Source organism: Martes martes, assembly GCF_963455335.1.
Source record: "Martes martes genome assembly, chromosome: 5".
Taxonomy (NCBI): Eukaryota; Metazoa; Chordata; class Mammalia; order Carnivora; family Mustelidae; genus Martes; species Martes martes.
In genome coordinates this window covers 96,318,217-96,345,302 of record NC_137892.1, presented here as the reverse complement: position 1 = coordinate 96,345,302, position 27,086 = coordinate 96,318,217, and the positions used below count along the sequence as shown (strand labels likewise).

General features: G+C 54.0%; 1 protein-coding gene across 7 annotated transcripts in view; it reads right to left on the bottom strand.

Moving 5' to 3' along the window:
- ACSL6 (acyl-CoA synthetase long chain family member 6) overlaps nucleotides 1-27,086 on the bottom strand; it is a gene marked incomplete at its 5' end in the record, with an annotated part of 59,136 nt that overhangs the window by 30,264 nt on the left and 1,786 nt on the right. For 3 of the 7 annotated variants that reach the window (XM_080804582.1, XM_080804584.1, XM_080804583.1), the window contains 8 exons: nucleotides 4,604-4,655; nucleotides 5,933-5,965; nucleotides 6,994-7,172; nucleotides 7,729-7,828; nucleotides 8,320-8,421; nucleotides 8,683-8,747; nucleotides 9,440-9,554; nucleotides 11,729-11,844. In XM_080804582.1, coding sequence (XP_080660708.1) covers nucleotides 4,604-4,655; nucleotides 5,933-5,965; nucleotides 6,994-7,172; nucleotides 7,729-7,828; nucleotides 8,320-8,421; nucleotides 8,683-8,747; nucleotides 9,440-9,554; nucleotides 11,729-11,844 — 762 coding nt within the window. Of the gene's footprint in view, nucleotides 1-4,603; nucleotides 4,656-5,932; nucleotides 5,982-6,993; nucleotides 7,173-7,728; nucleotides 7,829-8,319; nucleotides 8,422-8,682; nucleotides 8,748-9,439; nucleotides 9,555-11,623; nucleotides 11,845-27,086 lie in introns of those variants that run through there. The other 4 variants (XM_080804579.1, XM_080804580.1, XM_080804585.1 and 1 more) reach the window with 3 other exon arrangements.

Below are 27,086 nucleotides of genomic sequence, written 5' to 3'. Positions count from 1 at the left end.
CAGCTGATATGCAGAAAGGCATTTCACTGACTAAAGGTCTGCCCTGGATGGACACTGGCTCCAAGTGAGAGCAGTTATGGTGGGGGAGAGCTCCCGGTCTCTTCTATAGGGGTGGGTGGGAGTAGGATTGAGAGCAGGGCTGGGCCCTCTGGCTGGAGGTTCCTCTGGCTGCTTGTTTCTGCTTTCACACAAAGGTGGGTTACAAAAGAGGCTGATGACAGAAATGCTTGGGAAGATTTATAATGCAGAGTATTCTCCCTGCTTGAGGCTCCCACACCTTCTTTAGGATTGAGCCTCACTTCCATCAACCCCATACCCACCATTTTTAAAGTTTTTTATTTTTAAACAATCAGACTTGAGAGCTGGTAGGAATATAAGTAGTAACTCTAATAGCAGCCAGTTACTGAACACCCACCAATGTGGGCACTGTGCTAGGTGGGCATCTCATACATGGTAACTCAGTTATTTCTAAAAACAGTCTACGCTGCAAATATCAAATGGCCTCATTTACTTCTTATAAAGATTTGTTTTTTTCATTTGAGAGAGAGAGAGAAGGAGCAGGGAGAGGGAGAAGCAGACACCCCACTGAGCAGGAAGCCCCACTCAGGCTCCATCATGGGATCATGACCTGAGCTGAAGGTAGATGCTTAACCAACTGAGCCACTCAGGCACCCCATGAATGGCTTCATTTAATATCCAAAGAAGTGGGGGCTTAAGACTGGTGAAGAAATTCTCCTAAAGCTGCAGAGCAGGAGTGCTGAGATGTAGTTTCATGCATATAGTCACCGAAGTCTTGAACTGAATGGTATAAAATAAATAGGTCAAGGAGAGTATTTTCCCAAGCTCCCATATCTGAGCTGCCACAGACTTAGGGCTGTGGGGCATCTTCATGCTCAGCTAAAGGACTGCATATGAGTGAGCTTTCCTGGGTGTCCTCAATTAGAACAGAGGAGATGCCTCTACCGACTCTTCCTCTCTTCTCTAGGCAGGGCACATCTCTTTCCTGGTGGTACCTGGAAGCCTCCTCTCTCCCCCAGTCTAAACCAAAGCTAGGGGGCTTGGCTCCACTGAGCAACACCTCCCTTTCTCTGTCTCTAGTGGCACTTTCTCAATACCAAGAAACACTTGCAGGGGTTTCCAAGAAAATAACAAGAACCCACCCCCTCCCAGCCTCTGCCAGCTCTACTCTTGCTCTGTCATTCCTTCAGAGCCAATGTACTTTTTTTCCCCACAAATCTCTCTTACAGCACAACATACATATATAGTAAAGTGCCCAAATCAGTATATGGCTCAACAGATTTTTTTTTTTTCTCAAAGTGAACTTACCTGTGCAACCAGCACCAGGTCAAGACATAGAACACCATCGGTAATCCAGGGCCCCCTTATCCTGGAAGGCAACCGTTAGCCTGACTTCTAAAACCGTAGACTAGTTGATTATGTTTGTAACTTTAAGTCAAAGAAATCATGCAATCTTTTGTGCCTGGATTCTTTCATTCAACATACAGTGAGGTGGAATGTTCTACCGGGGTATACCGTTCCATCACTGACGGGCACTGGACTTGTTTCCAGATTCTGACTCTCCACACAGCGAGATCATGAATGTTCTGCAGCAGGCCTTTTGGTGATGTGGCCAAGCTTCTTGAAGGAATTATCCATACCTGTTGAAGTGACATCCTCACCTCCCCTTCACTCCTCATTCCACTGCCATCGGCGTCTATGTCCAGCCTCCATTCCATGATTAGCCTTTGCCAAGAGTACCAGCAAGTGTTTCTTCGGTGGCATCCTCTGTGTACAGCTCAGCCACCAGACAACACCGACAGAGTCTGTTCTCCTCCAGTGTCTCCGGCCGCACCTGCTTAGCCTCCATTTGAAACCCCAGCCCCTGTCTCTCCTCTCCTGCCAGTGCTTCCAGGATCTGGCCCGAGACTGGATTCCTTCACTCAGCTCTCCCTCAAAGCAACATTTTCCTCCTTGCAGCTGATCCTCAGCACACGCTGATCCCCCTCCCGAGAACGCCCTTCCTCCTATTCTCCTCTAGCTACCAATGTTCCAAGACTCCGCAGATGGACTTCCTCTGGGAACACTTTCTGTCTTGCTCTTCCCGCCTCGCAGTGGCCTAGTGCTGCAGGCACACTAGGATGTGACCACATGGTACCGAACTGCTAGGTGACATGAGCTATGAGCCCATGGAGACAGGGCTCTGGCTTATCCATCCCTGTGACCTCAGCCCCCAGCACTGGTCTGATGCATACTGGGTGCTCCACAAATGTGCTGAGTCAATCTACATAAAGTAGGAAAAGAATGCTAAAAGCATATCAGTTAAGAAGGGTATGTTTCCAAAAAAAAAAAAAAAAAAAAAAAGAAGGGTATGTTTTCTTCTCTGGGAAGAGAGGGTACATGTCCTCATAGAATACATCTTCATTATTCATGGGGCCCAATTTCCCAAACTGGGCCATGTTATACCACAAATCTTCTTTTCTTAGGGAGAAGGGGGTGTCAGATTCCTGTCCAGCTAATAGTCATTTTATGAATTATGAACAGCCAACCCACACACCCAGCCAGTAGCCACCCCTGAGGACAGATGAATCCCAAGCTCTCACCGCCTCCAGCGCCCTCTTGGCCTGACTATGGGCTCCAAAGCACTGGCTTATTCTACAAATTTCCAGAGGTTTCTATCACATACCAAGAAGAAAATCTTCCCAGAATGATTTCACCAGAATCACAAACCAAATGTCAGGTTTAGATCATATTTTCTATCTTTCCCCACAACAGTGTGGCTCTTGATGAAGCTGGGAGCCAGGATGATTGGTATGGAAGGGAAGCTGGCTTGGGGCTGTGACACGCCTTGTTGATATGCTCAACAACAGGATGGCTACCAGGGGCACGGCAGGTTCAGGTGAGGGCCAAGGAAATCCAGGTACTGCCAGGCAGGGTGATGAGAGCTGTGCTCCATCCTCCAGCTCTGCCCCCAGCACTAGCAGGAGTAGGAGGCTTGGGCACTAAATCACCACTTGTTAGCCAAGCTCCGTATGTCCCACTTCCACCACCCAGAGCCTGGGCAGGACGGCTTAGCTTCCTGTGGTGACTTCATGGTCTGCAAAAGCACTAGACAGGACGCCTGCCCTTTCCAGCCAGGTGACAGCACATTTCTACATTGTGAAGTTCTTTTCCAGAAACGCTGCAACATCAAGTGACTCAGGAAAAGCCTAGGGGCATGCTCGAAGGGCAAGGGTCCAAAGCTAAAGGCCACAGTGGTCACGTGCTCCCCAGCCCAGGCTGGAAAGACAGGTCACTAAAAGTTTATGTCATGAAACTCATGACAAAGAACAATATAAACCTGAAGGGCATTTTTGAATTCTGGCTTGAATCTAGATGTCAGCCCCTGGAGAGCAAATGCTACATTACTTCCTCTCTGACAAAAATTAGCAATGTGGTAAAAACCCTCAAACCCGAGTTAATGGCAAAGATCCATCTTGATCCAATAAAGCCACGTTTATGGTGATCCATCTTCATGGAGAGTCCTGTTCATGAGGCTGGTCAGACTTAGAGGCTGTGTGTGTGGAAAGCGTCAGAAGCCCCGGATTCACTGCCCACCCCACCAAGAGCTATCACCAAGGCAGGCCAGTCCTCGGTCTGGAAAAAGAAGGCTAGAAACTCCTTGCCCATTCGGAGAAAAAACAAGCAACTTCCCAAGTCCATAGATGAGATGGAGCAGCAAAGGGGAAGAGCGCTGGGCTGGGGATCACAGGAGCAGGGCCCCAGTGCCCCCCTCCACTTGCTAGTGGAGGCCCCCTGGCCAGCCCCCTACACCTGCTGGCCTCATAGGCCGTGCAGAGACCCCAGCAGCTCAGTCCCTGGGTCCACAGGGCACTGCAGACTATGAGGTGCTGTGCCTGTGACCGCGTGCATCCTGACCCCGCCCCCACGCAGCCTGCCATGGCTGTCCCTGCTATGCAGCTGTGTGCCCTCCTCTGTCAGCGCCAGGCATGTGTGGGTGTCACTTCTGCTTGTCCTCGTCCCCACAGCCATGTCCACAGCACACCAGCCCCACTCCACCCCACCACAGAGCCTTTACACCGCCTTTTCACATTACATCCCCTCTCTTCTTCGGCACTTTCAAGAGCCCCCATCCCAGGTGAGAAGCTGGGCAGAGTGGTGGCAGCAAGTTTACATGACTGGCTCAGACCCCCCAGCAAGTGGGGGAAGTGGGATTCAAATCGAGGCTCTCAGACACCAAACCCCACACTTCTCCCCCCATCTCTGACAAAAGGCCAGCCAGGGGCAGGAAGCAGCGGGGTGAGAGCTGCTTCTCAGGGAGGGATGAAGTGACTTGGCTACCCGGCCCTCCTCTGGTCCCAGTGTAGGGACTGGTGAGCCCCGACCCCGTGCCTCTCAGACCACACTGTCCATTCACGTCCAGCCACCTGGGCTGCCTCCTACTGGGCACTGGGAGTGGCAGGAAGGGCCATTATCTGGAGCCAGCCATAGGACAAGGCTCAGCCCATGCCGCCCAGGACACCAGAGAGCCCTGGATCCGCCCCACCAAGGTTGCTAGAGAAGGTTGCCGGTGGCCCCAGATGGTGATCTGGGCACCTCTGCTCACCTGTTGTGCCGCTTGTGAAACACACAATGGAGAGGTCACTGGGCTTCGGGGGCTGCAAGGTAGAGAAGAGGCGTGAGTTAAAGGGACCCAGTGTGGCCAACCAGGGCCCAAGATCTCCAGGCCTCTCTTCCAGCCGGCCCTTTTGTGCGCCCCCACCCGCCATGTGTGGGTATGGGGCCATGTGGGCCCGGGCAGATGCCCTGCACACTGCAGTCAGAAGGGCAGACTGGCACATCCCTGGGAAAGGGGAGGAGAGGCTGAGGAACCCTAATAGGAGCTTGGAAGTCCATCTGTCCCACTAACCTCTCATCTGCATCTGCTGCCTCCCTTACTTGAATCTGAGTTCAATTCTAGATGGGCCTGGGCTGCAGTGGCCACATCTAGGCCTTGGGCATGTGATCCAGTGCAGTCCTTCCTTCCCACTTTCTCCCAAATGTCTGTGGTTAGGTTTGGGAGCAGAACATGTGGCCCAGGAACCGAGCTTCCCACTGTGTCACCATGACTACTCTGTGTCAAGCCCTTGTCCTTGACACAGGATACACAGTCATGGGGTCACCAGGAAGAGCCCAGCACATCTGATCACATGCAGAGGACGTGACACAAGTTCAGAATGAGGGACAAGCCAGATCTCTCCAGACAAATGGAACAGAGGGTGGGCTCTGGGAGAGAACTTGCCTGGTAGAAGCAAGGGCATGCCAGGGGGTCGGAGAACAGCAGTCTAAGGCTGGTGTTTTGTGTGTGGGAGGTGGGCACCTCCCAGAGCCACCTGTGATGGCCAGCCCATGTATGAGAAGACTCAGGGCCTTGGAAGAAGAGGGGAAGGGCTGAGCTAGAGGGAGGAGTGGAGGCGAGAGGCCCTGTAAGCAAGCTGAAAACCCCGACAGGGCCCTTCCAGGGCCAGTGACCATCACTGGTGACTCAACCCCAGGCAGTATCACTTGAGGGTGGCACAGAAAAAAAAATCACAAAGCAAAAATGAAGAAAGACAGCTTCTGCTCTCCCAATCCTTATAGAGTTCACTACCGTCAAAGAAAACCATGCGCTGTCCCAAAGAAAAGGCTCCTGGAGAACCAAGAGAGGCCAGGATTGGCTGCCCTTTTTTCCTCCTTCCTCAACACCTGACTCCTGTTCCAGGTCACTCACTAGATCCTCACCCACAGAAGTCCTGGCGCTTGGAGCGTGCATTTCCCAAGCTGCTTAGGGTAGTTGCTAATCAGCACAGGGGTGCTGCTCTGACCTCCTATCAAGCCCCTGGGGAGGTGGGTGTCTGTGAGGATCAGCTCTGCACAGCGTCTTGCTCAAGAAAGACCTGCTGCCAGAGGAACTTACCACAGGGGCCTGATGATTCTGTTGGCCACACTCCTGGAAGAGAAAAGTACTATTTTTAAATGCTCAAAAGTTCTCATCCATCAAAACAAACTAAGAAACAAAAAATCAAAACAAACTCAGCCTAGTATGCCTTGCTCTTGTGCTGAGTCTAGAGTTCAGGATTCCCTGTCCAGACGTAGCCCATGTGGAGAAACCATCTGAGCGGCCTCTCCTCAAATACGCATCCAGGCCTGGGCCACCCCACACATTATAGACAAGGGGCCGAGGCCCAGGGAAAGGCGAGGCACTGTGCACATGCATAGTGGGGAGATGGCTCGAGGTGTCCATCTGCACAAGTGCTCAGGACAGAGGGGCTAGGTGGCTGGGACTTCCAGATAAAGGGTCAGGGCTGGAGGGGCAGATAGGGGCTGCCACTGTAAATGTGTCCCCCAAAAGCCATAGAAGGGTACAAGTGCACAGGCATTACAAGCATTGTCCAGAATAGACAAGCATGCAGGAGGACAAGGGGGGAGCCCAGGAGCCGACATCCAGGAAGGTACGGTGGGGGTCAGCTGCTACTGAGCAGGGCATGAGGCCCTGGAGGCCAGAACGGCCTGTGTCATGCTAGCAGGCCATAAGCTGCCACCAAACTGACACCTCCAGGAAGGTCACACACAGAAAAACTAGTTCCGCTGGCCGCTGGGAGTCTCTGCACATTGAAAGAACCTCTCAAAGACTCCTGGAACGTCTGTCTATAGTCCTCAGGTTCAGATGGGCTGGAGAAAAGGCAGCCCCAGAGGCTACATGAGTAATTCTGGGCAGGCTGGTACCCCCATCCACCTGTTGGTGCCTATGTCATTAACTGTGCCAGCCAACAGAGCCTGTCGCCTAGGGGATGCCCACAGGCACCCCGGCCCCAGCCCCCACCACCAGCCCTCATAAAGCCTGCCCTGTTTCAACCCTGACATGTCCTTATGACCTAAGACACCCACCCCAGGGCACGAGAGGGGCAGATAACCAGCTGCTCCGGCTGGATGGCCTGCCAGCTGTGGCCCGGGAACAGCCCAGAAGCAGAGCCTCACCTCCACAGCCTGCATGGACTTAATGACCACCCCGCACTCCTGCCCTCTGTCTTTCAGAGCTTCCTCGAACGGTTCCATGATGATGATGAGCTTGAGCCCTGGAGTCTCCTTCCTCTCCACATGTTCCAGCAGCAGCACAGCCTTCTGAGGTTTGTCCACGACTACGGTGCTGATGTCAGCTGAAGGGAAAGTCATGCTGTGTGGGCATAGGCTGTGACCATGGGTACATGAGCCAGGCCACAGAACCACAGGCTATATGTGCCTGAGCTTGCATATAAATACATGCATTAAGACAGGCACGTGGGCCGTGTGCTGTACAGAGAGGAAAACACAGGGAGCTAGGGAGAAGCCAAGGACAAAAGTCCAGGGAATCTCCTAGAGCAGATTCCAAGCATTCCTTCACTCCAGGCTCAGGCTCCATAATCTCAGGTCTGCAGGAGTTATTTGCCACCCCCGCCCCTGCCCCTGGGCATCTGCCCCAAGCTGTACTAACCCTCAGGGAATTGGAAGCCTGTGTGGGGGCTGGTGCAGAGGCTCCTTCATGATAGCCAGGCCCCATGGAAGGTGCCTTTAGGTGAAGCCCATGTGGGGAAAGCCAACTCAAGGGCCAAAATGGAAAATGTTCTTTGAGAATGGAAGCCAAGAGCTTATCGGTGTCAGACAAGTAGTATAACATGAGAGGTGGGGATCTGGAGGGCTGGCTGCCAGTGACAAGAAGAGGATGTAGGGGCTCACCTGTCCTGATGATGTAGCGGATAGCACCAGGGCCCAGGGTGTCATAGAGCGGGACCACCACCATAGAATATGTGTAGCAGGCAAGCTCTGCGATGATCCACTGTGGAAACACATGGGTCTGGGGTTGGGGGAGCCCAGAGCAAACATACGGCCCTTATGCCCAGGCAACCAGAGGACTTGTTCTGGGTCCTATCGAGAAGGCTCTGTTCTGGCCCTCTTCATGTGGCAAGGCATCTATGAAGCCAGTTGGTTGTGCCCACTTACCCACAGCCTTCGGGATCATGCATGCCCCAGGGAATTCTGAGACTCAAACAGCCCCAAGCCTACTTAAAGGGCTTGCATGGCCTTCTTCCTTGGGTCCTTCTTCCCACATGGCTCAGGGAACAGCTATTTGTGGGGCTGGCAGATGTGGATAGACCAAGTTTGTCTGGGTTGTCCACTCATGGTTAGAGGAAAACCCAAGAGACTGAGGGGTGGCGTGCACCAAGGATATCCATTTTTCCTCTTGTCCCAGATGGGAGCAGGGCTGTATATGATACTCAAGCCCCTACTCCACTGACACCTCTAAAACCATTCAAGGCAGATGCTTACCTCTGGCCGATTTTGAGCAAAAACGCCAATAAACTGATCCGTACTTGGTTTACAATTGTGTTGGAGAAGTCCAGACCCTAGAAATTCAGCTCTGTCAGCCACCTGCACACAGACATGGGGAAGTGATGGAAAGCAACTTTCAGCAGGGAAGGGAGATCCCCAGGTGGGGATTCTTACAGGTCTGAGACCTTCCCAAGTCCCTACCTGGATGGGCTGGAAGCTCTGTGAGGTAGCTGCCAGGAGTCTCACAAACAGGCCAGGCAAGGAAACAATGACCCTCTGAGTCCTTGCAGGGTGCCCATGAGCCCCCCAATGCCAGATCTACAGGGGTTGACAGGGTGGGGCCTGTCCTCTGTCACTCACCTCCTGGTAGGACAGCCACTGATAAGGTTGCTTCGGCTTCCTGAAGCCAAGACAGGGTCCATTCCCTGCAGGGAGATAAGCGGGCCTCATGCCAGGGAGGACGGTAGGGTGGGCTGTCACCTGCAGCTGCTCATCAAACACCTGAATGGCCAACCCAGGCCGTGGGGTGGCTAGCCCAGGAGTCAGGCGAACTGCCCCTTAGCTCCCTGTCTAACCTGCTGAAGCCCGAGAAGGCCTAAAGTGCACCACCATGATGTGTCCTCATGGATCAGGGAGGCCCAGGAATGGGGAATGACACAATGCCAGTTCCCACCATGACCTGTCTTATGCAGCCCCAGGAGGACACAGAGTCCTAGCCATGGGGCAGAGGTGGAAAGTTGCGTCTGTTGGACCATCTCCTTTTGCCCCCTACCCTGGCCCACCTAGACATCTCAGAGGCCCAGGTTCTGAACCGTGCCAGCCAGTGGTCTGGCAGTATGAAGCTTATGAGGGGCTGCCTATGGGAGTATAAAGTACGGGCTAAGAGCCAGCTTAAGGTCAGGCAGTCCTAAGTGCTAGAACAAAGCTAAGGTCAGCCCTTTGGCCACATACTGCAGCTACTTCTCCAATTGGGCGGGAGAAGGGCTAACAGTGGTTTTTCTCCTCTGAACCCCAGTACCACTCTCCTCCCAGGCCCCCGGTACCTGGCTTGCCCCTCCCCACCTTTGTACCTGCTCATTCCCACCACAGCTCCTGCACACCCCTATGCCCCCCTCACCTGAGATGCTGAGCCCACGGCGGAACACCTGGTACATGGTCCTGGCATCATCGTAGTAGTGGGTGAGCAACTGAGGGCCATCCCCGATCACAGACCGCCGGGCCCCGCCACTGTCCTACGAGCCAAGCACAGGCCAGGGAAGCTGACTGAGGCAGGCAGAGGCATCAGGAGAGGGCACCAGGACGCACCAGGCTGTACACAGCGTGGACGCACACCAGGGCCACACAGGTGGAACTGGGACATGCTGTATGCATTCACACAAGGGGCCTAGATAGAACACCTGGATGGCACACACACGACCTCCACACTTGACCTGTACACCCCCTCACTCCAACACAGTTGGCTCACGCACACAGGCCCAGTATGCTGGTCTCCCATAGGTGCACGCAGCACCCACAAAACATCCAGAATTCCAGTTACAATTCGTATACAGCTATAGGTCACTCCGTGGGGAGTGCTGGTAGGCGTCAGGTCATCCTCTGGCATCAGGATGGCCCTCATCGCCAGTTACTGCTGCTGCTGTTGCATCCCTAGGTTAAGAATCGTTTAGGTGCCATCCATCACTCACATAGTAGTATGAATTAGTTTGTGTACTGGCTGAAGGTACCTGTCTGGGAACACTCCTGTCCAGGACACTCGATCCTTCTACAGCACAAATTGGGCCTGTGTCTCTTTACTACTGAAAACCCAAAGCAAATCCATGTTGCCTGCCTCCAGGCTCCTAGCCCATGGGGCTTTGTCCTTACCGGCCTCTCCAAACAAGTTGTAAATACAAGCTTATCGAAACAGTTAGTCTAGTGCTTTCTCTGTGTCATCTTACCAAGTCCTTACCACAATCTTAGGAAATGGGCACTCTTTTTATTACCCACTTGGCAGTTGAGGACACTGAGGCTCAGAGAGTTAAGAAACTGCCAAGGACCATATAGCTAGTAAGAGGCATGGCCAGGCTTTCAGGGCTGTGGGTCACCAGAGGCCATTCTGGTCATCACTCTGCTAGTCCATGGTTACCCCCCTCCCCTGTCCAGCCATTCCATGTGAATCATCATTTCCCAAAGCCAGCGGGTACAAGATCACATACCCATGCCTTTGCACACATCATGCCTCCTGCTGGAAAAGTGTCCTAAGATCCCTGTCCTATCTAGACCTGCATCTTTTCCGACCACACAAAACTCTGCTATGCTCATGGTTGCCAAGATGCACCCTTAAAGCAAAACAGCAAGACGCTGAACTGTGTGTGCAGCCAGTTAGTTCAGAAAGAGGGGCAGGGGTGCCGGGGTGGCTCAGAGGGTTAATTAAGAATCTGACTCTTGATTTCGGCTCAGGTCGTGAGGTTAAGCCCCCTCTCCTCCCAGGCTCCATGCTCAGCACAGAGTCTCCTCAAGATTCTCTCTCCCTCTCCTTCTCCACCTCCCCTCCTCTTTCACTCTCTCTTTCTAAAATAAATAAATAAAATCTTAAAAAAAAAAAAAAAGAGGGCAGATAACTATCCATTCGCTCATAGAATGTTCCTTGGAGAGGAGAACTTGCAGGCGAGGGGAAGGAGGTAGATCTTCAGTCTGCGACTTTTCCTCTTTGGAAGTGTGAATATGTTAACTATTCAAAATGAACAAAGTTTAGGAAAAAGACAATTTTTTAAAAGGCAAAATAAATTTCATAAGCTTAAGAAAGAAAGAAATCTTACCAGTCCTTTTAGATTGAGCCTGGAATACTCTTGTCCAGGCCGGACCACTGCCCTTCCTCTCCTTGGTGGCCCTCCTGGGGGCCCACATGCCCTGGGAAGACAGGGTCACGGGGTGGGCTCAGTTCTGAGTCCCAGCTCTAGACCAGGGGCTGGCACAGGGAGACCAAGAGGGAAGTTACCTGGTGGCCCCTTGAGAACCTTAGGCTTTCTACCGAAGCACCAGGGAGCCAAGGCTTCCCACCCAAGAAGCAGACAAATTAGAGATCCAGCGCAAGGCCATGGTTGGGCTCTGCCCAGGGCTCATGCTCAGTCCCTAGGAAAGGCAGAGCAGCATTGTGTCGGAGACCCTGTTCAAGGCCCCTGGGGGGCTTACTGGCTCACTTCCAGGGGAAAACAAGATTCTCTGTACCATTTTGGGTCAAATCAGCTGCAAGTTTGGCTTCTACTTTTAAGATGCCTCTACCAGCTACTTGCCACAGGCCAGCTGCTTGCACTCTGCTCACCTCCACTTCCTCTGACTGCATCAGGAGGTTGCATGGTGGTTGCAAGGCCTTTGGCCGGTGCGTGAACCAGTAGGCGAGGATAGCAGCCAGAGCACCCACACTCACGAGGGTGGTAGCTGAGAGGCTGCGGACAAACTGGCCCAAGTCCCCCAGCTCGGGCAGCCGCAGCAACCTCAGGATCTCCTGTGTCTGCATCTTCTCCAGAAGCGAGAGGATGAACTCTGCAGGAAACAATAGGCGGGTGAGAGAGGAGAGCGGATGGCAGGCCAGGGAGGAGTCCCGGGTCTGTCCTTCCATCTGTCTTGGGTCACAAGCGGCACAGTGACCTTAGCCAGACCCCGGCCAAATACACTGTACGGTGGGCCCTGGGCTAGCTGGGTATATAGTCGCCTGGTGTAACACTGCATATACCAGAAGCTGGCTTTCTAGAAGGACCTTTCTAGGTGACAGGCCAAAACCCTGAGGAGTCACCCCTGACACTGGCACATCCAGCCTAGTTCTGAGAACGATATACTCGGGTCCTGGGCCATGACTGACAGATGCTTCCGTATTCTCTGGAGGCCAGCACATGCTCCAGCAGCTCTGGAAGTAAAGCCTTCTGAGACCCAAGGTCTGAGTGCAGACCAATATGGTCAGACCAGTGTGTTTACCTCTGCTCCTGGAGTATGAGGAACACAGTGGCCAGAATGAATGGGCTGAAGCAGACTCCTCCCACTCTACCCTAAGCTCCCAGTCCCAGGCCCTGACCCTGAGGGAGACAGAGAAGGCAAGGGGAGCAGAACCCACAGACCCATCCTGATAGATACCTCTGGCCCTCATGAGATGAGAGCATCACTCTATCCGGCAAGGTTATAGGGAGTGACACAGCAGGGTTCCCCCAGGTCCACACCCTCATCCACCACAGGTGCTCCTTAAGAAAACTTAGAGCCAAAGTCTTGCCAGGGCCAGAGGTGATGCTGTGGCCAACTTTCTGAGGAATAGCAGCATTACCAAGAGCAGCTGGGGTAGGGTCAAGACACCAGTCCCTGGCCCCAGACCGCTGACCACTATGTGCTGGGGCTCTGCACTGCCCCTGACCAAGCACCAAGAGGCACAGGTGACCCACCATTAACTGGTCCCATTAACTGGACATCCCATCCACTAATGTGTAAAGGAAATGGGAGTGGCTCAGGGAGCACATGTTAAACTGGTGGGAAGGGAAAGGAAGCAAAGCCCAGAGAGAAAGGGCTCAGCAAGGTGCTGTGTGCTCTCCTGGGGGTAACGAGCATTTCCTGCAATACCACATATGGTGGTCAGGGTGCCATGCTTGCCCACCCCAGCCTGAGAGGACACAGTGAGCTTACCTGGGGACAGAGAGGATGCCTTGGGGTGGACAGGGCAAGCATTTCTGTGGGAAGCATTAGTGACTAACGGTTCAAAGAGAGCAGTCCCAGAAGGTACCACGTCCTCCCGATGGCCGCTAAGTGAACCATGCTGGCAGAGCGGACATGGCCAACTGGGCTCAGGGGTCTACACTTAGGACTGAGAGAAGGAGCAAGGATGGACCAGGCACTGGATGCTCTTATCCCCATGGGGGCCTCCTTGGAGTCACTGCCTAGGAATATCTGAGACTAGTAACGCCATACAACACCTCAGCAGGCTGGATAGGCTCCAGGCTCCAGGCACCACTTCCCCATCTGCAGCCACTCTCCTTGCTGGCCCTCTACCTCTGGAAGCATGGCTGTGGTTTTGCTTCTTGGGAAACAATGAGAAATCCAACAGCAGCCACTCTACCGCCACAGGATATGAGCTAAGCTGCAATTGCCTTACCCCTGAGAGAGGAGAGATCTGCTGAAATCCTGACAAATAATATTTGTACTAAACTGTAACATCACCACACCAGAGATGAGGTCGGTGATGTGCAAAATCATTGCCAAGAAAGCAGGCAAATCTTGTTTCAAATCCCCTCTCCTTCACTCACAAGCCACACAAGGTTCCACAAAACCCAGCTTTGTGGACCTCCCCTTGCCCATCTTTAGAATGGGGACAGCATCACTCAGCCACATACTCATAGTTAGAGGCACGCCATGACAAAACAGATGAGTATGGAGTATGGCTATGAGACCAGGGAGGCTGCCCAGTCCAAGCAGGTCCAAGCACCTGACAGAGGTGGCTGGGATCCAGCTGCAGCCCCTCCGGAGCCGATGCTCTGTGCATGGCACAATAGGCCGTCTGAGTCCTGGAAACACTCGTGAGCCACCCACAGACTCTGGGTGCTCCCTGGAGAGCAGAGAATGTAAGCCCCCAGCCACCATGGTCATTCCCACTGAGTTCCTGAGCTGGAAACCCAATCTTCCTGGCAGCCTCCTCAAGCTAGATCAGTCAACAGGCTATCCCACAGGAACAAACCACTCCTGGCATATCAATCACATGAAGGTGCCACACCAGCAGAGAAGAGGCCCGGCTATGGACCCCAGTGAATTCACCAAGGAAAACCATTCTGGGGAAGACCCTGGGCAGGTGACCAGCTAGCTTCCTTAGGACATTTGCTTCCCTAAGCTGCAGATGGGGTGACTGAGTCATGGCCATGCCTAGCAGATAAGTGACTTAGTCCACATATAGAAAATCCAGATATGCTCATCAGCTCTTGGGGTATGCTGCGAGCTGCCTAATGTTTCTTCTAATGGGGCTGAACTGAGTCAATGGGCTGAAAAGCCTCGGACAAGCTCAAGAGCTCAGCTATGTGGTCCCAAAAATGTCAGCAAGAACCCTGCAAAGATAGCTCACTATCAGCAGTCCTTAGCCCTCAGCAGTTGCTGCCAGGCACTGAGCTGCAGGAGAACATGGCATCTGCAGTCTCTGCTGCCATGCTGGGGTTTTCGCAGAGCACAGCCCAGAATGGCCAAGTCATCCATCCACCCACCCAACCCCCAATTACAGAGCAAACCCTCCCTACTCTCCTCTGGCTCAGGGCTGGGCCCTGGGACAAGTCACATGTGGGTCTGCCCTCAGTCCCATGGAAGAGACACATGAAGGAGGGGGCGGTGCCGTGCAGCGCAGTCTGGGCCATGATCAGACATGGGGAGCCAGAGAAGGTGCCCAACTCAGGGGAGTCAGGACCTGCTTCTGGCAGGGAGTCGTACTGATGCTGAGACAGAAGGACAAAGAGGAAAGGGTGTCCTGAGCAGAGGGAAGCCAACACACAAAGGCTGGAGCTGACAGAGAGCGGGGAGCACTGAGCCAGCTGAATATCCCGCTCAGGAAATTAAGTCTGAGCTCTGGAAATGTTGTACAAAGGTCACTGCCACCAATCTGAGAGGCTGGCCTCCTAGCTATGTGCACTCTCAGAAGTCACCAAAGTATCAGAGTCCCCAGGATAGGGAAAAACAGAACTTGTCTAACCTTCCTGAATCGCTGGTGTCTGGGAAGCAGAAGCCTTGCCTGACATGGGAGCACAGAGAAGTCACTAAAGGTAGTTGCCGTCTACAGGTACACAGGGAGCAAGGGGGGAGCCCGATCCAGGCCTCAGACTACAGCCTCCCAAACCACGACCTCGTGTGGTATCACCACCCCACCCCTGCCAGCACTGGACCACCCATACCCACCTCTATGTCCAAGGGCGTCAAGCTCCCACATAACTGGCCTCAGACCTGCTCAGAAGAGCCCAGGCCAAGACCACAGGGGTGGGAGGCAGCACAAGGCTGCCAGAGCCTGGCAAGTGGCAGCAGCCAGTCAGGCCCATGGCTGTTTCTCCACCATGCACACACTAGGCGTGGGTGCCCTTCCTCTCACCAGCTTCTCCAGGCTGGGCCCTTCTCTCCAGGAAGCCCACTTGCCTGGGGCAATGGGAGGTGCTAGTGAAAGGGCTGGACTCCCTGCTCCTCCTCAGGTCGGGCCTGCACCCCTGCCTGGTGGGCAGCAACAAGGCAATCAACTGGGCACCGTATCATGCTTCTAGGCTCACCAACCTCCTCTGACACAGTTAGGGCCGCATGCATCTGCCCCGAGACCTAGGAGCCACTGCAGGGCAGAGCTGCAAATTCAGGTCTTCTGAGGACATGAGCCTAAGAGCCAACCCATGCCACCAAACATTTGGCATGGGGGCAGGGCAGAGCCTAGGTCTGGGAGTCTGGTCTCCTTTCCTTATTTCACAGGGCCTTGGCCTCCTCTGACCTTCACTCCCTCTCCATTGGACTAGGGTGGGTTTGGTGGTCCCTGGGGTGCTAGCAGTAGCTGCCTCCTCCCAGGCCCCAGGAGCCTCTCCTGGTTGTAGTAGCATGGGACAGGGATGGGGGGGTGGGCAGCACCCAAGGGAATCAGCGGTGCCCTGTTGCCAAGTGAGCTGCTGTGTTTGTAAATATTCACCTTGAAGGAGGACCCCGCCCTCAGCTCAAACCAGTCTCCTCTCCTCCAGCGTATCCTATGCCTTCTTCTCCTCTGGCACAGAACAGTTCAGGATACAGCTGTTGGCACAGGTTAAGGGCCTGGGACTACCCCCACCATAGTAGGTCCTCCACTGACTGGGGCACAGGGAAGGTAGGTGGTAAGAGACAGAGCTGTGCAGGAAGGGAGAGGATGGGAGGAAAGAGACCCTGGTGGAAAGCATGCTGGCGCCACGGTGACCAGGTGGCTGAGGCAGAGCTCAGGGCACAGTCCCTGTGGAGATGGCCCTGAGTCCCATGGGTTGGCTCCAAGGACCCTCTACTGAACCGGCCTCCTAACCCCAGCACTCTACACCTTGGCCACTTGGCTAGATGGCTCTGTCAGGGCCACCTCCTCAATACCCCTCAAAGGTGACTGCCCCTCTTCACCCCCACAGTTCCTGGCCTGGTCCAGCTACCAGCAAGCATAGTCCAGACTCCCACACCAGCCTCCTCACAGGTGTCCCTGCTCTGACTGGTGCCTACACTGATACTTCCCGACACACAGACATGACTATGTCATGCTACTACTCAAAGACCTTATTTGGCTCCCTACTACTACCTTAGGATAAAAGTCCAACTCATCATGCCCAGTGCTGAAGAACTCCCTGACCCTCAGATTCTTCCCTTCTTTTAGAAACACCCACGTTCCTTCTGTATCAGACTGGAGTGGGGTGCGGGCCCTTGCAGCAGGGTTCTGAGTCTCTGAAAACCTCTGAGGAGTTCAGAAATGGTAGGCAGCGCAAGGCATGCCACCGGATCATTAAAGAACACCCTTACCTCCCAATGAAAAGCTTCAAAAAGAAAATCACAACCTCTCCCAGGGACTGGGGTCTCTAGCAAACAAGGCAGGGAAAGGGCTCCAAGGCGAGTTCTGGTGCTGCACTGACCTGGCCCAAATCGACTCACACTCTTGATAGCCGTATGACCTTGGATAAGTCACTTGACCCCTCAGGGCTTCTTCTCAAAGAAGCTCAGGGTCAGAGAATGTGGTGCCAATCACAGAGTAAGTGAAACACTCGTAGACAGTAGTTAGCTAAAGCAGTTACTCTGTCTCTTTGTCAGCCAGAAGGGCTCAAAGATAACTTGCAAAAGGACATGCATTTACACCCTACCTTTCCAGAGGGCTCCTGGCACTGGGGAGGCGGCTGAACTGGTCCCACTAGTACCAGCCTCCCTTTATAAAGGGTGTGTGGGGCTCAGGGAGAGAGCTTACCACATCTTGAGCAAAGCACAAAAGTGGCGAAGGCCCTGCCCCGAGTCTGCCCTCCTGGGGACAGCGGATGGCAACAGCCGCCCGCTCTGAGAAGCCGGGTGGCAGCGGCGGCGTTAGCAGAGGTGGCAGTGGCTCCCTGGTGGCCGCGGGAGCAGGTCTGGCAGGGACCTGAGCACAGAACAGCTCTATGAGGAGCTGCCCCCACCCCCCCATCTGCACACTGGGCAGCACTGGCTCAGATCAGCTTAGAGCCAAGCAACTCGCCTTAACCCCCACTCTGCCGGGTGGCCAGAGCTCGGCTCACGGCTTCTGCCCCCTCCCCCACTCTGTCTTCAGTTCTGGACAGAGTTGGCCAAATGGGTTGCTTAAGGACAAAGCCTCTTTACACATCCATCTATGACACTGATTAGGGGCAAGAGCTTCAGCCGGGGACTGGGGACTTGCCGCCTGCGTGAGTGGCGGAAGTGGTAGGAAGTAGTGGGGCGTGGGGGTGCAGATGCCAGATCTCTGGCTGAGTGAGGCATCTGGGGGCCCAGGAGACTCTACCTCCAAGCCCTCTCGGAGTTCCAGGGGCTGCCTCTCCTCTCCCCCCACCCCAAAGGTCACAACCTGTCTACTTGGGGAGAAGAAAGAAAGTGAGCACAGTCCCAGATAAAACATCTGCTCAGAGATGCCCTGGGTGCTCTCCAATAGGGACTGGGGTCAGCAGGTAGAAGAAGATACTGGCTTGTCCTCTGCAGGACCCCAGGCCAGCACATCAGCCCTTTCTCAACGCCTGCCCTTAGAGATACAGCCATCCCAAGCCAGAATCTATACCCTGGCCCGGTGGAACCGGAGCTGAGCTCTGAACTCTCTCAGCACCCCTGGGAGACAGACTGGGACCAGAGGTCCCAGGGACTCCCAGGGCCCCACTTCTGCAAGGTCTGTCTCCATAGGATGAACAGGGGGTGAGGCTCCCACTTCCATGACCAGTACATGGCTGAACACACAGGAGGAAGATGGTCGCCACTGCTGAAGAGTAAAATGCAAATCGAGGCCACAGTAATTAGCTCACCGCCCTCCAGGCCCTACCCACACCGGCGCTTCCCAGTCTGCCAAAATGCAGCCACTGTCTATCCAAGTCCGACCTACCTCCTCAGCAGCAGGGCAGTCCCACGCCACCGTCCAGGGCTCTGAGCTCGCTCCTAAGGGACTGCGGGCACAACCAGCCTAGTGAGTCTGGAGCCACAGGCCTTGCAACACTTCCCTGAGGCTGATGCGGCCTTCAAGGCTCAGCCCACCACCTGGGAGCCGGAGCCAGCCGGAGGAGAGCTTCCTGCCTCAGCTGCCCTCTCCTAGAATTTGGCAGGAGCCTATCTAGGCCCCCCAGGCCACAGCCTCCTCCAATCCACCCCGAGGAAGCTTTAAAATACACAAATGCCTGAGGACCCACCTCCTGCTCACAAAGCTCCTACCTCTTCCTTCTTGGCAGGACCCTTACTTTTCTCTAGACATCTTCAGAGAGGTTTTTAAAATAAGACAAAATCTCTGTTTAATGCTTCCTGGGACGGCTTCTGGAGCAGGAAATTCAGCAGCCACAACCCAGGTCCTGGCTGATGGAAACCACCCCCCCACCCACCCCCACCCCCCACCCCCCCCAGTGCCGGGGACCAAGAGCCCAGCAGCAGTTCTGTCCCAGTAAGGGTGTGGCCCAGCCGCTAGGGTAAGAAAAGCAGGGATCTCACCACCACACCTGTATGGCCCTGACAGGCAGACACAAATCCAGCAGCCTACCCTTGGCCCACTCTCCACCCCGTGCTCACAGATATTCATGCTTGGCTCTATCATACGCGAGAGGCTTTATTTCCATCTTCCTCTTGGGTTTTAATTAGTCACAGAACCACAGACGATTGGGGCAGAGATGGGGCCCAGGGCCTCCCCGACTGGGGACCTGCCAGGTGAGAGCTGCTGCACATCCCAGAGAGGCTGGGACGCAGGTTGCTGGGTTACACAATGACTCGCCTGCCGAGCTTCCCCAAGAAGCCTGATGCTAGCTCTGAAGGTTAAGTTAAGCCTCTTCAGTGTGGGAAAGCCCACCTCTGGCAGGCTGGGCCTGAGCACAGCATGGGGCCAGCCACCTCTGCCAACAGGCCTGGACTCACCTTGATCATGCCTCCCTTTAGCAATTCATTTAGCATCCAGGAAGCTGCCTTCACTGCCCTCCTCTCACCACACCAGCACCTCTAAAGAATCCCACTCACCCAAAGCCCAGGTCAGGGAACATGGGCCCACATTCCTGACGATAACACTGGGAAGCCAGGCTCAAACGACACTTTCGGGAACTTAAAAAATACAAATAACCTTGAGGACAGAGGAGCAAAGAGAAACAGAGTGTCTTTCACAAGCTGGGAGATAAATGTTGTCCTCACCATGAATCAGGCCCAACTAAAAATTCTGAGCAAAGAGGGGCATCAGAGGCTCAAACTGGCAGTAGGCCCTTTGGCAGTATTTGCAGAGCACAATAACCAGGGCCGACGGTGTGGGTGAGCCTGAGCCTCACTGTCCTCCCTTACAAACCAAGCCCCCCAGGACAGCAGGCAGAATTCAGGGATGCCACTGAGGGCCATGAGCACCACAAGAACAGAGGGACACCCCCTGGTCAGACCCAACTGTGCAGGCAGCCAAATCCTGTCGCCGCAACACTATCCTTTCCCCTCCCAGCCAGTCCGTGTTAGGACTGCCCGTTTCCTAGCCTCAGGAGCCGTGATCCGTTTCTGTCACCTGCCCAAACTGAGAACATACTGCGAACCTAGCAGGTTCCAGCTTAAGGGACCAGAGGCTTCTCCTGGCAGGGCCATGGTCTCAGAGCTCACTGCAGTGGCCATGGCACGGGATGCGACCTTCCCCAGGAGGGTCCTGCTAAGACATAGTTGTGGTCACAGAGGTGGGGGGATCCTCTCACTGGCACCCAGCTCAGGAAAAAATGCACAAAAGAGGAACCTGGGACACATCCTTAGTCGGGGACAGGGAGCAAGGAGGGACTCAGGAGCAGATGGGAAGGAGTGTTCTGAGAAGTGGACTGAGGGACAGAAGTGGGTTGGTAAGTCGCAGGGAGACCCTGTAAGATGTTGAGGGTCCCAGGAAAGAGGCAGGAGTCTGGTTGCTTTGAGGAAAGGGGCAGGAAGCCAAGGCTAGGAGGCCAGAAGAGAAAAGATCATCGTGGTACTGTCTACAGGCCTCTCGCCTTTGATGTCACAGCCTGGAGCTGACAGAACCCACCAGTTCCTAATACCCCCGGGGTTTTAGGATGCACAAGTACCCCCAGGCAAACTGTGCCCCTAGCTCCCTGATGAGGGGGCTGCTGCAACAGACATGAGCTACCCAGTCTCTGTCCCGGCTGTTTCAAGGGTCGCTGGGAGAGAAGAGAAGAGACAGAGAAGAAGGTCACAGAAGAGACAATGAGCAAGGAAGAGAGAGTTTTGCCTTCGGTTAGAGGTAAATTTTCTGGAAAATTTGATAAATAGTTTAACTTCCTGGCTCCCCCATACTTTGACAATGTTCCTCCTCTGAATGCCACAAAAGTAACAAATCCGAGTTCCACTCAGTTCAGCCGAAGGCTCTGCCTGTCGGTGGGACCCGGTCACCTCCCAAACCTTCCCTCTGGAGGCCAGGGGCACTGTCTCACTGCCCTCCAGTTGCCTGGTCCTGCTCTCGGCCAGCAGGGGCCCTTGGCGTCCTCAGGGTTAATGCAGGGCTCCAGCAGCCCAGCCCTCAGCTGGGCAGCGAGCATTGAGAACTCGGGCCTCTTTTTCAAGGCCAGGATGAATGGGGAATATGCAAATACCCACCTCCCGAGGAGTGCAGGGGAGGGCCTGCTGCTGTATCTTTCCACTCTGGGCCTGTCACATGAAAGGGTTTGTATTCCTGCTGCTGGCTCTGGCGCCAGACTGGGGCTGTTCTCACCAGAAAACAAAAATCTCTTTCAGACCCAAGCAAAACGAGGCCCTGGCTGGCTGGGGGAAGGCTGTTGGACGTTGTTCACACTGACCCACCAAGAGCACCCATCCCTTAGATTCCTACTAAACCCGCCACCTTTCCAGAGGGAGCCGAAGGCCTCTGGGGTCCCTGAGGAAAGCTGTGTCAGGTCCAGTGGGCGGCACCAAGGAGTAGGACTGGCTCATTTGGAGGCCCCACGGGTTTGTCCCTTGCAGACATAGAAATGGCTGGCTCTCAGGTCACCACCTTTTATGCAGGAGGGAATGCTGGTAATTCTCAGGGTGTTGACAGTTAAACATGCAGAAAGAAAAGGAAAGAGAAATGATGGTAAACAAAAGACCCTGCAGCGCACAGTGAGGACTTTTTAAGAATGGAGGCCACGGGCATCCTTGGCCTGCCTTGCCCGAGGCCACTGGCACAGGAGCCCTCCAGCTGGGGCCGGGGCTCCTGGTAACCTAAGGCCCAGTGTGCGAGATCACAAGCTTCTGGGACACTCCAGGGCTTGGACTCCATTCTCCACAAAGGCCCCACGACAAGGTCAGACTTTGCTTTTGTTCAGACTTCCAGAGGCCAATGCTGCTTTTCTGACATCCCTAAGAGCCACCTAAGCCTGTCCCCACAGTACAAATCTTGCACCCTGCGAAGTGAGGGTGCTCCTCAGACTCCCATGAGCAGGAGACAGTGACACAGGGAGCCCTCAAACAGACACATGATGGGTGAGCCTGAGGAACAATCTAGAACAAAACCACTTAAACTGATTAGAAACCAAGAGGAGGCCTAGAAGACGCTCTGTAGATTCCCTGCAATCTGAGGGAAACTGCCCTGGTCAGCTTCTCAGCCCAACGAAGATGCCCTTCCTGGATGAGTGTCCACTACTGATCACCCCACGGGTCTTCCTTCTAGAGGCTGGGGCCACATAGTACACCCATGGAGCCAAGAAGCCAGGCATGTCTGTGAGTGTTCAGGGAGCAGCCCTGGGAAGAACAGGAGGCAGGGGAGGAAGAGGAAGGAGGAGGAGGAATAGGAAAAAGGACACTTCAATAGAGATGGAAAGGGTGTTTCCCGGGTCACAGTCTTCCCTGATATCTGACCTGGGCAAGGAGGTTGGGGACATACATACCCCCATCTCCCACCAGCCCACTGGCCAGGAGAAGGCCCGCCCTCCCTTTCTCTCCACCATTCCAGGCAGAGCCAGGCTTGTGGAGAGAGCCTGCAGGCAGGAAGGGGGACTGAGTATGGGAGTTGACGATGTCCCCTACAGAACCACAGCCAACCCATCTGCTGGAAGGGACTATCACTGTTAACACTGAAGTCTGCCAGAAGTAAGCAAGGTCCTGGGCTTTAAGTGGTTTCATGCACACCCCAGTTTCCAAACTTCAGGGGTCACTGCAGGCCTGGATGGGTCCCAGTGAGTCTCCCATCTCCATGCTGGTAACTGCCTTCCTCTCGCTGGCCTCTGGAGGCTTGCCATCCAGCCTTTGGCCAACCTCCCTGTCCAAGTTCACTGGCAGGCCCTTATTCATCCTGCCACTCAGTCTCAGCTCCAACAACCTTCCCCCACCTCTGATTGTCCTTGCTATGCAGACTTGCTGTCCAATCTCTAACTGACCTCACCATCCGTCCCAGTGACCCTTCTGCCTACCTGACATGATTTGCAGTCACTTAGTCTATAGCCAAGGCTGGGCCAGGGGTTGCTGGTCAGGAGGCAGACTGGAGAAACTTAGCCCCCACAACAATCTGCACACTAGAGGGAGACACAGGGCTTTGTAGCAGGGCTAAGTCCTGCCTGGTTCCTTGGGATCCACCTGCCAAGCTGATGGTCCAGGCAGGTGCAGTGTGCTGGGAACAGGGCAGGGTTCCTGGTGTTGGTTAGTGGCCTTGGGCCCAGAGCAGCCCCTCTGACCTGGGCCTGCATGTTCCCTCTCTCCTTCCTCTAATAGCCATCAATCGCTGGGTCTCTTCCTGACTCCCAACAGGTGTCATTCCGGATTTGCTTCTCCCAGTCTCTGAAAATGGAGATGCTGATTGTTCCCTCACTAGCACCATCCTGGCCTGGCTTCCTGCTCTAAAGTCCCCAGGAGACAGCTGTCTCAGAACATAGGACTGAATGGGCAGAGAGGAAATCAGAAGCGAGCTTCCCCCAATACTCCACGGACACTCCCATCCAAATGCCTGGACTAGCTGTCCAAAGAGGAAAGATGTCTCCGGGCAGAGCAGGGGAGTAGGCACCCATGGGACTTCTTGGGATTTGATGTCTTTCACATTCTGAGATTACAGGCTGGGCCTCCGAACAGATCACTCAGCTTGGTCCAGAATTTATACCAACCCATTTCCCAGCTTGCCACTTCTGCCTGTCACAGAATCAATGATCAATATCAAGCCTGCATGAATCAGAAGCCACAAAAAGGAACCAGGTCTGGGAATGACTCTACCCACCATGAGCTCCCAGAGCAGCCAAACAATGGTGGGAGATGTGCCTGGGTATCCTGAAGGATACCCCAAAGTAGTATCCCTGAGGCCCAATGGGTGACTAGTGAGGACTCTGGCCAGGCAAAGGCAGGAAATGGGGCCAGCACACCAGCCCATTCAGTGAGCTGGAAACCCAGACTAGGGCCTGCTCTCTGCTCTGCTTGGCCAGCACTCCCAGCCTACTGGAGCTCAAAGGAGACAAAAGGACCTTGCCCTCAGAGAAGAATATATTCTCTACAAAACCAATCATCTGCAGCTAGGGGTTAGATTGACCTACCAACCTGCCTTCCTTCCTTCCTTCCTTCCACAAATACTTTTGGAGCACCTCCTTCTGTTCTGGGTTAACACTAAGGGTTCTTCCGGAAAGGCTGAGCTGTCCTGCCTGAAGTGAGTTTACACCTGCTCCCCACCCCCCCAAAACTGCTTCTACCACACTAGCATCACCCCCCTGCCCCGAGGTAGGCATGGAGACTGGCACCTACTAGAAGCACACTCAAATTCTGTTATTTGCTAACTGATGTGTGGTAAGAAAACAGCTTATAAAACATATCATTATTAAAATAAACTATTCTCACAGAATTCTTCCTATCCTTCATTAAAGTAACCAACACTGGTACATGCTCTGCCTGGCCCCAGATTGGGGCTCACAGAGGAGACACTCTGGCCCTGCCTTCCAGGAGATCATAATGTAGGAGGCCAAAGACCGCAGGTCAGTGGAACAGGTGCCCCTAGGCGATGCACACAGCATGTGAAGTGCAGGGTAGTGTCACTGTGGCCACTCACATGACCAGCTTGGGCTATGTTTCTTTGACGCTGCCACTACATACACAGAACAAAGCCCAGTGCCTGGGCTGGTATCCCAGAGCCTGCAGACCCCAGCCCTTGTGACCTCACTGGCCAAGGAGAGTTTGTCCCTAAATTTCCTTCACTCCTATGGCCTTCTTTGTCTTTCCTCATACTGGTCCTTCTGCCAGGAATGCCTTGTTTCCCTAACTCCCTCTCTGCAGGTCAGAACCCTGTCCCTGCTTTGAGGAAGGCCTAGCTTGAGTTAACATTTAAGGGGACCCTTCTATGTGCTGGTCCTGCTCTTGACAGTTGATGCCAGTCCTCTCTTTAAACCCTCCTCCTTCCAAGGACCGCTCCCTTGCTTGTGCCCACTACAGACCCTGCTGGAGGGCTCAGGCCCTGGCTGCTCACACCTGGTGGTCCCTCCCTGGACTGCAAGTCTGAGAGGATGGTCTGGTTCCCAGCTCTTAGGAGTTGCTTCCCTTCTGAACCTCCCTGAGTCTCACTGACTCATCTGTTAAATGGGGATAACAGCACTACAGTGCTGTGGGAAAGATTACATGAAAAGCTTAGGGAATTACAGAGCACAGTGCTTGACACATGGTAGGTGCTCAGGGAAACAGCAGTCAAATCAGTACGTTTGCAACAACACTTCTCCCCACCTCATAAAAACAATCCTCCTCCCACAGTACTTCACTGAATGGATATTTGATTGCCTACTATGTACCAGGCTAATTACATGGCTAATGACAAAGTGCAGCCTATGTTAGACAAATGCCTGTAAATATTGCTTCCTTTTCCAAACAAGCCAGAGCCTCCTGCTCCCTTATCCTGCTTGCTACGTGTATGGGACAGCCGTGGGTCCCGTCTGGGCCTGTAGCCAAGCCAAAGTCAGGCTTCTGAAGGTCAACCTAAGAGCCCTTACCATCACGTGGGACAGAAAACCAGGCAGAGAACAGAATGGCCAGGTTCTGATGCCCTCTGGTGTCAGTGTGCTGTCACTGGCAGGACCCATGTATCCTACCACACGCTGGATCAGCTAAGGTCAGAACTTTTCCATAGGGCAGGGCACTGTGTGCAAATCACAATTTTGTTTCGTGAGGCATGCCTCAGCTGTTCTTCCTGGAGCTCCACAATCTGTAAGGATCCTAAGTGCCTACTTGGGTCCCCTGTAATGGCTCCAGATCTCAAACTCCTCCTCCACCCTAATGGAAGCCTGGAATCAGGTGAAGATCTGATAGGGCTGAACTCAGTAAGATGTGCACATCTGCACCTGCCCCAGACACTTATAGCCAGATGGCTACCACAGCAGTCTCTGCCACCTGGGCCAACCCCATTCCCCAGGGTCACAGCTTGGGCCTCCTACTTCCCCCTTCCAGGAGCCCAGCCATGACCTGAGCCCCCATCTAATCTTGTCTGAAACATCAACAACCTCTCTGCGCTCTACCAGCCTCCCCCTGCTGGCTCAGCCTGGACACTGCAGCCTGGTCTCCGCCACCTAAAGAAAACCTCCTTTCCTCCAGAATCCCCTCCTCCCACAACCAAGGCTCCTGGGCACAAGACCATGAAGACCCACTCCCCCACAGTTCTTCCTGCAGCCCTTGGCTGGCCTGACTCTCTATACCCAGTTTGGCCTATCTGCCTCTGACAAACATCCCTGTTTGCTGCAGAAGCCCATTAAGATGCCACCAGTGGTCAGGTATGTCGTTGAGCAGAATGGACCTTGTCCAAGGGCATGGGGCTGCAGCAACCTAGAAGGAAGGATGCCCTTTCAGAAATTCACCTCTCCGAGAATTCACCTCTACTTTGCCCAAGGGTGCCATATGGCCAGGCGGAAGTACCCATCCATTGCTCCCACAGTCCTCTGAGTGCTCACTGCACAGAGACCAACCATGTTTTCCTGGGGCCAGGTGCAGCATCTGACTCAGGCTGGATCTATTTTATTTGTTTCCTCACTTACTGCTTAACACACAGGTGAGATATGGGCTGGCCTGGGACTCAGAGATGGCCTCCTCTGTGGGGAAGAGGACAGATGCATCTCTGGTTCTCCTAGGGTTCAGAGCATGTGGCTGCCTCCCCTAGACAGACAGTTCTTCCTCCAGGGGGCTTCCTCTAACCCTTCACATCATCCTCTCCCTGCAGTCCCCTGAAGGTAACCCTTGTCTCCTTAGGGCCAGAATGGGTGGCAAAAGTACATAACTTTACTAAAGAGTGACATCACCTGTTTCTAGCTGCGAGAAAGGGATCTGACAGCTGCCCAGGGACCCCGGAGATTACAAGGCCAAATGTGTGGTCAGTCTTAGCCTAGGAGTTCTCTCTCTCTCCCCAGAGGAAGGCTGGGGTCCAGACAAAGTCCCAAGCAAGGTGGACACAGAATCTGGGAGCCCCTACAGGTGCAGGGGGTATTCCATCCAATGGCTGCTACTCAGTCTCTTACTCTAACATCAAGTGTGGCATCTTTGAGGAATTTTCTGTTTGCATTGAACGGCTTGCCCTGTACAGAAGCAGCTGCCACGTGCGCCAAGAATCTCCCTCCCTGACCACTCCAAGGCCTCTGTACAGTCCCTCAGTGAGGCACTTTTCCCATTCAAGGAGACATGTGACCACTTTGGGAAAT